The sequence below is a fragment of the Agelaius tricolor genome, unplaced genomic scaffold (genome assembly GCF_023055355.1).
Source record: "Agelaius tricolor isolate 1412-34295 unplaced genomic scaffold, bAgeTri1.0.p SCAF_6, whole genome shotgun sequence".
NCBI lineage: Eukaryota > Metazoa > Chordata > Aves > Passeriformes > Icteridae > Agelaius > Agelaius tricolor.
The window spans coordinates 42,458,713-42,472,361 of NW_027269266.1; the positions used below are offsets into that span (position 1 = coordinate 42,458,713).

Genomic DNA, 13,649 nt, shown 5'->3' on the forward strand with positions numbered 1-13,649 from the left:
ATCTTCTGTGGAAGGAGATTAAACTTTCTGGGCTGTGAGTAAATGAGAGTGCATGGTTCTTGATGTCTTGAGACAAAGCAAGGAATCTAGCAAGTAATACACAGGTTTTTGTTTCTGTAATACTATCTAATTGTAGTACTTTTCATCTGCAAAATGCCTTGTTTTACATAGGAGGGCAGAGTTTTGATTTCTATGTGGCAAATGCAAGACTCAGATTGACCAACATCCCTTGCAAAGCTAAAGGTTGAAGCTCAACAGATTTTGTTCCTTTGTTTTCAGGGAGAAGTACAGGACTAGGGTCCTACAGTCTGGTTTGCATATATTAACTCAGATTGAGAGGTACTGATATGGCTGGGTTACTTCTGCCTGGTTGACATCTGCACCACCATCATAAGGAAGCCAGTGCAGACAGTGGAGGGCATTTAGTAAGGTGATGTTAATAAAACATGGGGTTTTTTCTGAACATGACCATTATCTGCACAAATACAGCGGGTGCCAATTGCATTCTGCCCCCGTCCACCACTGTCTGTCTGTGTGGGACTCTCTCCATTTGCAGTCACAAAGGAGAAACAGAATTTCATTCAATGTCACATCGGACTGCTGAGTCTGTATGAGGTCTCACCTTCCGGGTCCTCAGCTACTGCTCTTGTGCCATTCCCTGACCAGGCAGCTGGGGCTTTTGTTGTGAAGGATCCCACAGATTTTTTTTTTTTTTTTTAATTTCTTTTCTTTACTGTGTTTCATTGTGCTTTTGCAAAAGCAGTAACTTTTAGTATCTTGTGGCCTCAGGTCTAGAAAACATGGAAGACTTTTTTAAGTTTAAAATTAACATTGATACTAGCTACCTATTTGTTCCATTGTTGGGCGGTGTCAGCCCTTCAACAGCTATCTCTGTACAATTAGTTGACAATTATAAAGACTTTTTTTACATTTCTCTAGGGACCTGGAAGCCTATATGTACCCACTGAATTATGCTGGTATGACAATTAAAGAATTTGGCATGTGCTCTCCTGAAAATTCAGGTCTCATTCAATTGTATCATATTATGACTGAGGTCTTCATTGTGAATTAACTTAGAGAAAAGGTGGGCTGTTTTTGTTCCCCCCTATTTCTGACACTATTAATAGTTGCTCTGTCTCTGTGCAAACCCGTTCCTGGAATTAAAAAAACAATATGCAAATTGAAATTCAGCAGAACCTTGTGTATCTAGTACTAACCTTGCTTTCTCAGTCTCTGACGCAAATTGTAAATAGTTATCACTTAAGAATTGACCTTTCATAAATGCTAATATGATGTTTGATTGTTTAAATTTTCTTCAGTTTCGTGTTGATGGAGTCTATGAAATACTGTAGTCTTTTACACTATAGGCAGTAGATTAAAAAAAAACACAGAAAAAAAATTCCTATTTTTATCCAGTAGTCTTCAGCACTCATCACTTCACTGAAATTATGCTTCTAATGCTGGCTTTTTTCCTAAGTTCTGGTACACTCATATGGATATGTGTAATAAGATACTTATTGAGCAATGTGGTGGACTTGTTCTATTTAAGCTGTTTAAGTGTGTTAAATAAGACAAATCCTTGATTTTTTTCTACAATTTTTCGTTACGTGAGGACTTCTGAAATTATTTCCCCCATCGGAATAAAACTATAATAAGAATTCAGAGCAGAATTTATGAAATACTTTGTTGCAGTAATGTTGACAAATAGGCTTGACTTACTCTAAAATAGTTTTAATGTGAAGATTGTGAAAATGTGGAGGGAATTTTAGGCTAAAAGATGTTTATCATTATCCACTGCATCTGCCATCAAAAATTTGCCCTTTCCATATTTTCTTCAAATCATAGAAGTGTTTGGGTTGGAAGGGACCTTTAAAGGTCATCCAGTCAAACTTGCCTGCAATGAGAAGGGACATCTTCATGAAACTGCCTTGTCAAAAGGAAAACACTCTGTGGTGTTGTGACAAGACAGGTATCCCACGGTGTGACCTCTGTGTGCAGAGAATGTGAGCTTAAGCCAGTGAGGAAGTGAATGGATTGACATGTGAATGGATTCCATGTGACTGTGGAGATGAGGTGATGGCATGTGAGGTTCATGCAAAAAGCCAGAGCAGCAGCAGAGAGGGCCAACCTTCCCGTGGGACATTTTGGAGGTTCCCTAATATTTCTGAGGAAAGGAAGCAAGTAGTGACCTGTATTATGCAAGGATGGGCTGGTAAAGCAGAACTGAGGAGAAAACAGCCAGAATCTTTCTTTTCGTAAACTCTTCAGCCCCTTCTCTGTAGGACTGAGGAGTTTTGTGTGACACCTCATACTATGGGTTTCACTGTTCTAGAAAGCATAAACAAGATTCTTGATAGCAAGGGCAGAGCTGTTCTCTGCAGCTTCTCAGTGCTGTTTGTCTCCAGGGCCTGCAGAATATACCATTACTCCCTGCAATCAATCAGACATATTTCCTTTCTGTTCCCAGTGCTTGTGAAAGAGCAAAAAGGGCATAAGCAACAGCAAAATCCATCCTTATATTCTTCTATGCACTTTTTGCAGCTTTCCCAATACTTTGATACCAGAAAAGGCAAGTCACTCATTCAGCCTGCAGTCATGGTCTTGCTTGGGGTCCAATTTCAGTTTACCAGTTATAAGCAAGTACAGAGATGTGTTGTGGTCTTCCCTCACTTGGATTAAGATGCTTTTGTGTGACTATGAGCCAGTACTGCTCTCTCTGTGAGTAATGGTGACAGGTTAAATGCTAGGGAGGGCCCCTTTCTTCCATTGTCCTGCCCAAACCACAATACTCCCTTGGAGGTTCTTTAAGGGGTGCGAAGTTCCTGTGCAAAAGAGACAAATATGCTTTTCATGCAGGGATGTCCACCCGTTGTTCCAATCACTGTCCCAGATACAAAAGTCTCTCCCTGAACTTGGCTGCTTAGACCTTGGAAAATGCTGATTGTATGCCACAGTCTCTTTTGAGAAGAAGAGTGCATTTAGTAATGTCAATCTTCATTCATTCTCTGTCTTACATGTTACTAGCATCACCAAGAATACTTTTTATGAGTGTTTTGTATCTCTGGAAAAAGACCTGATTCTTGCAGATCAGATTCTTGATTACTTGCCATTGTTGTTAAATGCAAGCAAGCAAAAATCTTGGAATTTAAAAAAATTCTTAGTGCCTTAGTAGTTTTACTTTGCAACACTTGAATTGACAAAGAGCTTGCATTATACAGTTACAGAGCTATTTATACTGGATGTGTTCTGTTATTTGTTTTGAAACAAGAAATTAAAACCCAGAGAAACGTCAACCCTTCAAACATGACTTGAAAAAAAAATTTAAAAAGTACAAAAACTAAAGGAGTGTGATCCATTGATCAATCATGTATTTGGCCTGCATTACCTGGAGGACTTGATTTTGTTGGCCTGAAACAGATAAAGAACTTCTTTGTTTTTGAGCTTTATTTCTGTGAGAAGTGTCTTTGACTCAATCAATGACTGTCCCATAAGATGGGATTTTGTTACTTTTGTGATGGATGTTGCTGCTGGATAACTGTGAGGAAGAAAATCATTCTGGGAGCTTCTAACTTGATGATTGCCATTGAGACTTGCTGTGTCACAGTAAGATGATGGCAGATACAACCACCACTCCTTCTCCTTTGAATGGTCCTATCAGTTATACAAATGCTACAAATTTCACCACTATTGTATCATTTCCAGTCTCCTCCTTTCATGACTGGAGTAGCAAAGTTGAACTTTCAGTAGGCATTGCCTTAAGTATTATTTTAATGATTATTTTGATTGATATTATTAAATGGCCCTTGAATTCTAACTGTAAATCAAGTCAGATGGAAATGTTGGCATAAGAGACAGGATGTGATGAAACTTGTCTCTGGTTGTGTTAAGAGAGAGATGTTGGATAAAACTGCAAAGAATTAAGAGCTCTTGCAGGAAAATGTGTGATGTAGATCCCTGCTGGCAGTTTAGATGCATCCTGGTTACAGAGGAAGACTCTGGTGCCTGTGGAATTGTGCTCCCCTTCAGAGCAGGTGTGCAGAGCTGGGACAGTGACAAGCAGTCACTGCTGGGACAGTGCTGGGACAGTGACAAGCAGCTGCAGTCTAGGAAGGAGAAATGCAATTTCTGGCTGCAATTCACTGGCTGTCAGACTGAGAGGAGCAGATTGACTAGGAGCAGGCCGCTGGCCACGATGCTGCTTCTGCACGATTAGAAGGGGTAAAGCTGTCCTCCAGAGAAAATGTGTAATTCGGCTTTTTGTTTTGTTTAGGGAGTGACTGTGGTGGCCTAAGAGCGCTAGAAAACCAATCAACTTGTTCTTATCTTTTCATCATTATTTGTATTTAATCTAATTAGCTGATTTCCCCCTTTTTCTACCTTTCTGTGGCTGCTTAGCATAACTGAAGAGCGGATGCAGGGTGGCCTTCTGAGGACCCTTGATGTAAAAATGTGGCCTTAAGAATGAGTCAGCTTTGTTTCACTCAAATGTCTATCCATCATCTTTCATGGTTCAGTGGGTTTGTACAAATATTCTTCATTGCTGGAAACTCTTGTTCAGCTAAAATAACACCTTTGTCAAATGACATTTTGAAAATCCTTACTTTATTTTTGTCTGTATTAATACTATCATCTCGTCCTTTCTCATCAGCAGATTTCAAAACGCTCTCTCAAAAGAGGAGTGGCATTGTCCACTGCAGCTTGGTGCATGTGGGCGGGGGGGTTTGTTCAGGTGACAGAGGAGGAAGCCACCCATGTTCAATGAGCTCCAGCCTCAGGACCTGATTTCCTGAACCCATCAATTTAACATGAGCTCCTCTTTGCACCCAATGCAGCAAAGCTGCTCAGAGCTCAACTTTCAGCTCAGCTCAGCTCAGTTCAGTTGCTCGTGCAGCACACACATTGAGCAGCTGTGAATATTACTGGGAGAGCTGGAAGAGGCTATTTGGCACAGAGGAGCAAGACAACATTCACCTGGGAGGATGGGAGGAGTTCTGGCTGCACCAGGCCCCCTCTGCAGCAAGGGAAACGTGCACAGGCCATGGGGTACAAAGCTGAGCGGTGATGTGAGGCACATTTGAGTTTCGTGTGGGAGAAGGGCCCTGCACTGGCTCTGTTTGTGGCATTGCTGCATGGCTGCTGGGTGCACCCCATTAATTCCACAGCATCCTCCCTCACCACAGAGTTTGCCCAGACTGGACCAGCCTGCAAGCCATTCCCTGATACCACTCTTTGCCCTGGATGTCTCTTACATCACAGCTGTCAAGAGCTTATGGCTTGCTTGTTCCTTGCTGACCCACTGACCCTCATTTTTGCCAGCCCAGCACAGGCAGCCTTTCCCCTAGTCTGGAAAGCAAGGGCCATTCTTGGTGACCAGAGGGATCACAGAGCAGTACAAAGGGAAAAGAAGCTGCAGTGGAAGCTGTCTGGCTTCCAGGGCAGTCTGTGCCCCAGACAAGTGCACAGCTCAGCGCTCTGCTGTCAGCATCACCAGCTGTGAGGATGATGTGCTGTGCTACCTTGGGATGTTATGATGGCTTCAGTGTCATCTGTGAGAATTTGAAGCATCTCACACTTTAAATTTGCCTTCCTTTTCAAAAAAGGTGATGGGTGGCATAACCTACTCTTTCTATCAGTTTTCCTAAGTGATTTACATAGTGGATTCTAAGGTTTTGAGTATTAAGAATTTATAGTCTTTTTCTTGAATATAAAGACTCTCTCTTACTTCAAGTAATGTCATCCACAGCTATTGTTATCCGCATTAATGCAAATCCTTGCTTGTCATTCTCAGCAAACTGCAAATGGTAGTGCATTCCCAAAGTTATGATGGATACATGTGTGTATCCATTGCATGGAGAGGTTACATGGAGATGAGCTTTCACTTACGTCTCTCATTTAGAGTGATGAGCACAATGATTCTACAATATTTTTACATTTCTTCTTCAGCCCTTTCCTGATGCATTTTAATGCCTTGTTTGCTCTTTGCAGCCTTGGCTGAATGCTGAGCAGGCACTTTATTACTGACAGTGTAAGAAAAGAATTCATCTCTTACTATAAAATTCATCTTTTATAGTAAGAAATATTAATTGTTGTTGCCAGCAAAAAGACACACCAAAAATATCTTCTAATACATATTTCTCAACTCTTAATTAGTCTGCCACCACATTACTGATTTTTTTGCCTCTTTTTAAATCATTTTTGTGCCAAAATCTAAACACTGATATGTGAGTTTCCTTCCTGTTACAGATTTCTGATGAATTAATGTCCTGTGAGCAGCTACTGGGGTATCACACTGCTTGCATTTTGCTGTTATCAAATGCAAGGATTCTATGTGTGGTTTCGAAGTTATGACATACCCTTTGTACACAATCTCTGTTTTTACTTTCTTTTGTTTTGCCAGATACATCTCCAGTGAATGAAAATCGAATTTTGAGGTTAAATACTTTTGGAAGAAAGGACATTCGTTTTAAAATATATACTGTTAACCAAGATGGTTCAAATTTATTCATCCATGCTGGAAAATAAGTTTTTCTAAACATTTTTATTCAAAATTATTCAAAATATTTTTCATTTTCATTAAAATACAGAAGTGCTATCCTGAATTCCAGTGATAAAGTAATTCAAAATGCCTATATATACACCGACATATAGGTATATATGTCAACCTGAAAGAAAATGCACCTACAGTGAAAAGTAATGGCTTTGCTTTGAGTCTTTGTGCACATAGAGAATATATTTTGTGTTTTTTCTTAATGACAAGGGATATATCATCCCCCCTGAAATGAAACATTTAAAAGTAGCAGGTACTGCTAACAGCTGCCTAAGAGTCACAAGTGAACAAGTCCTACACAGATCAACTGCAGAATAAAAAAGTATGGTTACAATCATCCTTCTTGAGTACATGAATATATTTTCTAAGTGCATGTGCTGATAACAAGGTGCTGTCTCACCTCTGCCCCTCCATGCAGGCCAATCTCTCGATGCTGGTGACAAAGACGGCACACAGTGCAGTGCTTTGCACAGAGCTGAGCAGTAATTTGTGCTGTAATCACAGCAGAGAAACCTTGCATGTCCGTCTACCACATTCCACATTCTGTCATAATATTGAGAAAATCTAGAGGCACAAATAAAGCTGAAGTAAGTAATTATCTGGCGCTAGCTTATTGTTAAATGTGTTTGCTTTTGCTTAGCTTTTCAAAATTCCTGCTTTTCAAAGTTCCTGCTGTTTGTTGTTAGTTTGCTTGCTGCTGAGTTCAGTGGCTGGTCTGAAATGTGTTACAGAGCATCTTGATCCCCTGTAGACTGTGTGTGGAATGAACTGGTAGATTCAGTGTGGTAAGTGATGTGAACTCCACACCACTTGCAGAAATACCCTGGTAACTGCCAGTTCTTAAAGAGCATCTTCAGGTACTTCTTAAATTTCTCCCCCATGAAGAAGTAGATGACTGGATTGAGGCAGCAGTGAAAAAGGCCGAGGATTTCCGTTACCTGGAAAGCATAGTCCAGATTCCTGCTCACTTGACAGTCTTTAATGACTCCCATAAATTCCAGCAGTTGTAAGAAAATAACAATGTTGTAGGGGGTCCAAAAGAAGAAAAACACAATCATGACAACAAAAATCATCTTCACAGCCTTATTCTTTTTGTCATTTCTACAATGAACTAAAGTTTTAATGATCATGGAGTAGCAAAATGTCATAATTATAAAAGGGATTAGGAGCCCTAAAATGTTGACTTCCAAAGTGGAAAAAAGCTTCCATGTTGTGAAATTGCCTGTAAATCTCGGCTTGCAGGTAGTAAAATTATGTTCATTAAAAGACTCTCTAAATACCAGCTCGGGGACTGAGGCTGAAAGAGCTACTAGCCACACAACAAGGCTAGTAATCAAGCCATGAAAGGTGGTCCTTGCTTTCAAGGAAAGCACTGCACGAACAATTGCCAGGTATCTGTCTATGCTCATAAGCATAATAAAAAATATCCCACTGTAAAACCCAACCAGGTAGATCCATGAAATGATTTTACACCAGGGAGTTCCAAAAACCCATTGGTCTACTGTGAAATAAGACCAGAATGGCAAGGATAAAACGAAGAGCAAATCTGAGATGGCGAGGTTTAGCAGGTACACATCAGTCATGCTCCTAAGCCTCTTGTATTTGAAGAGGACCACGATGACCAGAATGTTTCCAGCGAGCCCAACCAGGAATACCAGGGAATACAGAACGGGTAGGAAGGAGGCTGCAAACCTCCTGACGCCTTCTTTACTGCATAGTTTTGGAGCATCGTAATAACTATCGTAATATTCATAAAATGTTGAGGGTTCGAATTCAAGGGACTCTGTACTTGAAGAACTCATGGTTTTTCCCCCGGTTCTGAGAAGGGAAGAATATAAAAATGTCAGAATATAAAAATGTCAGTGACTTTCAGTGCCTCAAGACTACATGGTTACTTCACAAACCTGAATCAGAAGTTCAGCTTGGGACACGACTCACTGCAGGTTCTCAGACATTATGTAAGCATTATGGGATGGATGCATGTGCACACTTGAGCAAGGTATTGTCCTTAGCATGTGTGTGCTTAGTCCTTGTAGCACTATGTGACTTGCATGTCAAGCACAAAGGGATGTTCAAATGGACAACAGGAAAGAAAATGGGAGTGGAAGATGTGGGCCACATCATTGTCAAATCAGAGAGGGTTAAGTTCCATGTAGAGCAAAGTAAAAAGCAAACTCGCTGTTCATAGCAGTTCAGAATTTCCCTCACCCACCTTTCCCATCAGGTATATGTCACCTACCATAGGAAGACAGTGATAAACATTCATCAGACTTTTCTTATGAAATTACCTTTACTGAAAGCTGTCATGAGCTTTCAATAAGGGCTTATTTTCAGTGAGTAAATGAATAACAGGAATTTTTCATCTTCATATATGTGTTCTTTTTTAATAGGCAGATACAGAGTTTTAAGTAATGTAAGTTGGACATAGAGAAAATATCTTGCTGACATACGAGTCTGTATGTTATTCTTATCACAGCATCATTTTTTTAGCTTAACATACCAGAAATTTAAGTCTGAGTTCTGTTCTTACTTGTGTGTGTTATTCACATCACAAGTGGCATTTTTTTTAGCCTATCATATCAGAACTCTAAGCCCGTGCTATTTTCTTCCCCTTTGTCTTCATTTTATGAATGTAAAGCAGAAGAGAAGTGAGTTTCTTAGATTTAATTCTCTTAGTCCTGTGTGTTGCTGCTATGTACCAGCAAATGTTGATAATCATTAATTTGAGACCTACTGTGTATGTTCCCAAGCATGACACCTTTCCAGCCTACAGTTCCATTCCATTCTACACAGAGAGGAACTTAATCTGATTTACAGGTCACAAGGACAGAACTGTTTGACACCAGTGATGTAGAAATGACAGCTTTACAGCAACTGCACCCAGACATACCTGAATTTAATCTAGGTTCAACATAATACATTTGAATACTTAAAAACATATGCTCACAGAATACACCCACTTCTGATGATGCAAGAATTCTTAAAACTGCTTTAAAAAATTACCTGAGCAACTATAAAAGGTAAATGAAAAAGCATTACATTCACACATATCATGAGTGTACATGATACAAAAATGTTTGAGCAATTGCATTTTGTGAATTTTACCTTTTCTCCTCCTTTCCTCTCAGATGAGATGAAGAATTTTCTTTGCTCTCAGGGTGCAGAATCTCTTGCTTTTCTTCAGGTAGTTCTGCCAGTGAGCTGCTACCCACAGACGTAAAAAGCAGATAACACTAGGTAGCTGTGTCTCTTAGCGGAAGCTTCGACTTCCTTAGACTCACTTGTATCACAAGTACTTCTCTCCTCAGTGCTCATCAGAGATAGTCCCTTTAAGTAAGAAATAAAATTAAACACATAATGTTTAAAAAACCCCACAGTTTCCACTGGGAGACTGATTACTGAGTTAAACAATCATTAAAACTGATGTCACTAAGCACAGATGTCAGTCAGCTCTCATTCAACTGAAACCTTGTTTTATTCCTAATCTCCGAAAAAAAAAATCAAAGAATCCTCTGTAGAGTGCAGAGAGGAGGCAGGCACTTGGTGGGTGTGTGGGAAGTGTGGTTCTGGTCCTCTGACAGATTTTGCAAGTTGCATTATGTAATTGTAGAAGAGAAAAGCTGTATAGATAGTATAGGGAAGGCTCCTTCTAATCACTATTGCTTATCACTAACTCCTACTTATCATACTAAAAATAGAAATGAAGATATGTTAATTCACACTACCTTTTTTCTTGATGTTTTCTGTTGCAGATTTTATGTAGAGCAAATCTACCTTCTACCACTGCCCAGGACAAAATGTAACACCAGTCAGAATACTGTATAAGTAGGATGTTCGCACGTGTGTGTGGTCTAAGGGCAAAGCGTGCAAAGTGCTGAGGTTTACCGAGGCTTTCTGTCACAGCTTCTGCTCAGCAGCTTCTATGAATTTCTCTTGAGAGTAAGATGGGCCTTATTTGTCTTTTGGAGGATCCTGAGAAGGGAGAAGAGAGCATAGAGGACATATGGTAGCCAAGCAGGATGGTTGTGAGTCCTGCCAACAGAACAGCTGTACTGGCAGCTGGCAGGTGCTGGTCTCCTCTGTTTCCCAGAAAAGGCCAGCCAAGAAAAAGTACAAGCCATTTCTGAACAGGGGAACTTGCTTTCTTGTGATCAGCAGAAACTGAAAATACACAATGAGAAGCAGAAACAAGAAATCTACAGAAGTTGGTAGTGAGAGTAGTAAGAATCAGACATCTCTGTCCACAAGAGATTGTTTTCTTGTTTGCTCTCTGGTGTTATTCCAGACACAGGTATAGCTTTTGTTCAGTTATGCCATTTGCTGCTATCTCATATGCCTCTGACACTGTTACACTGCCCAATAACTTCTGTTTGGCTGAAGAGCTTGATGTGAATGTAATGCGAAAAGCCTGAAGCATGAGATGCAGGATTTACTGGTCTCAGGTTTTGCCAGAATAAAACAACTGTGTGGGAAGGACCTTGTCGGTCATCTTTCACAAGTTGGATCTGTAGATTTTAAAAGTGGTCTCTGGGAGATGTTCCTCCTGTACTGGTTATTGCTCTGCAGATCACTTATATTTTCTCTTCAGTTTACTAGCAGTCCTTAAAGGATGTGGACATCAGATAAGCAGACAACACTGCTGTACCCATTTCATCAGCTCTGCTCACAGAAACCAGAAGCTGTTCCTCTTGCTGTTCTTTTGTCTCTCTAAGGGCCTCCTTAATCTCTTCTTTGACATGTTATTTGTTTCACTAGAGCCACAAGTTCAGCTCTTCAGCCACAATAACTATGACAGAAAATCTTTCTTTGAGTACATGCTTTCCAGGAAAAAAACACCTCTTGCTCTTTACAATGCTCTCTTAGGCATTGATGTTTCTTAGTTCTGGCTGTAAATTTTTTCTCCTCAATAAGCCACCAAGCATCTACATGCTTATCTTGTCCCACTCATTATTTTCAGCTCTATCAAACTAGGTATCTTCTTTGAATTTCATCAGTGATGATTTTTCTTGATTTCCAGATGAAGAGATGAATAGAACTGAATCCAGATATTAAATCTCTTTGACTCTGTAGGAACCCTGCTTGGTTAAGGAATGATTTCCCATCAGCAGCAACATTTTGTGAGAGGTGTTGACCGTCATCCATCACCTGTCTTTCGAGACCTATCCTTAGCACACAGGCTGCACTTCAGACATGCTTCTGATCTGTCAGGCATACTGTCAGCAGGGAAAAAGTCTGCAGCCATGTGAATTCCAGTTTAGAATGATCCATATGGCACTAGTTTGAAGAAAGCACCTACCTGGCACAGTGCCTTTTGCCCAGTCCTTCTTTGGAAGGCTTTTGAGTGGCAAATGCACCTGCCATAATATCAACTCACTTCATGCTAAATTGCCAGATGGGAAGGGCTGTCTTTGTAAGGAAACTGAGCAAGAATGTTTCTGCAGAAAGAGGAATGCTCAGCCGCAAAAAAGAGAAAAACAGTTGCAGTTACAGATGCTGAAAACCTATGATGTGTGAACTCCAGAAAATGATGATTAAAAAATTTATCTGCCAATTCATGAAAATCAAGAGGATGTGAATGAATTCTGGAATACCTTCTGATGGCTTACCAATGAACAGAGTCCCTGGGAGAGCCTGCATGGAAAACTGGAAAGAAAACAGGAAAAAAAAAACAACAAAAGAAATCTCTGAGCAAATGAGACAATGCAGAAAATAGAGGAAAGGTGTTGTGAGTGCTGGTCCTGCAATTGATTAGAGAGAAAAGAGTGGAAGGGGCTGAGCATAACTAGTCTCCAGTGGGGGAGCTCTGAGGTCCCTTGTAAGACATGGCAGCCCATCTTTTTCAGATGCGTCTTGGAGAACCTGGCAGAGACTAAGAAAAGGAGAATGGCAGGAGATGGCAAGATTACAGGGGAAGGCATTCTCAGTGATGCTGCTGCAAAACTAAAGGTTTTGCAGGGGAAGAGAAGAAGAGGTCATTTTACCTCTTTACTAAATGGTATGTATGACAGCAGCCAGATACATCACGGGGTGGACCGAACCTGATTGGCCTGACTGGAAGGAGATTAACCTTTTATATGGGATGGTGTGTGTGTGGGGGGGTGCATTAGGTGCAACAGGAAGGAACTTAATAAAAGCAAAATGTGGAACAACCCATACTGTAAAAAACTTTGCTTTCCACCAAAAGATTATTTCATCCCCTCCCATTTTTATGGGAAGTCTTATCATTAATTTGCCATTTTACAGGAGGCATAGGAGTTTTGCCTAAGGAAGAAATGGAGATAGACATGTGCCTAACCCCCTAAGGAGATACTTACCACTGATATGCCAGTGCACCATCCATTCTGTCTGATCTCAGTGCTGGCCAGGGACAGATTATTCAGACAAGTCCTTGTTTGGAAGAGGCTGGCCCACAAGAGAAGCAGATGACAGTAAATAAAAAGGGACGACTATTGCAAGAATTAGTATTATGATTGATTGTGTGGCTTGGTGCAGGATCCAGGCTGCCAAAGTCACAGATGGAAAAACATTTACCTTTCTCATCAAACCATTCTCTCCATCAGGTAGCCAGCCCCTCTGTGTGTTGTCTCTCCTTGTGGGGTTCTTCTTTTGCAATTCAGGTGAATTTGAATCACTTTTAGCTACTATCTGTAGCTCCCATTCTTCCTTGTTAGCAAAGTGTTTGCACTACCAGTTCATTGTACAGTTCCTTTCTTTGTAATTTCTTAATGTATTCCAAATTTCCTGTAGCAAAAAAGAGCAATCTGACAGAGAAGGTTCCTTAAAAAAGGAAGTGAATAATTTCCTAGTTTTAGAGACAACCACTATTGTCGTTTCTCAGGTGATTCACTCCCAATTTACTTCAATCTTTTTAAATGCATGCATTCCCTTTGGCTAAGATAGCTGTTTGTGCTGACGAGGAAATTATTTAAGCCAAAAACATCTTTTCCTCGTTCAATGCTAAGCTGCAATTCCCCTCATTTTTTTCTTTCACTGGACCAGTCCTGTGCATTCTACTGTTTCTATCCACTGGTGATTCTGTGAATGGTGTCAGTCATCCTTTTCCTCAGCCTCATTTGCTTTCTTTCTACATGCTGTGTTTGCA

General features: G+C 40.4%; 1 protein-coding gene across 3 annotated transcripts; it reads right to left on the bottom strand.

Annotated features, from left to right (window-relative positions):
* Positions 1-6,473: 6,473 nt before the first annotated feature.
* Positions 6,474-13,422, bottom strand: LOC139591201 (C-C chemokine receptor type 4-like). Of its 3 annotated transcripts, XM_071429555.1 has the most exons (4): positions 13,079-13,422; positions 12,862-12,949; positions 9,653-9,874; positions 6,474-8,365 (listed from the first exon to the last, which is right to left on the bottom strand). In XM_071429555.1, the coding sequence occupies exon 4, from the start codon at positions 8,347-8,349 to the stop codon at positions 7,273-7,275; it is 1,077 nt and encodes a 358-aa protein (XP_071285656.1). In that variant the 5' UTR covers positions 8,350-8,365; positions 9,653-9,874; positions 12,862-12,949; positions 13,079-13,422; the 3' UTR covers positions 6,474-7,272. The 3 variants fall into 3 exon arrangements, with proteins under 3 accessions (XP_071285656.1, XP_071285654.1, XP_071285655.1); XM_071429553.1 differs by lacking the exons at positions 12,862-12,949; positions 13,079-13,422 and adding an exon at positions 10,273-11,007; XM_071429554.1 differs by lacking the exons at positions 12,862-12,949; positions 13,079-13,422 and having other exon boundaries at positions 9,653-11,007.
* Positions 13,423-13,649: the final 227 nt, after the last annotated feature.

Coding starts and splice junctions, on each gene's coding strand:
- LOC139591201 (XM_071429555.1), bottom strand. CDS start 8,349: ATGAGTTCTTCAAGTACAGAGTCCCTTGAATTCGAACCCTCAACATTT.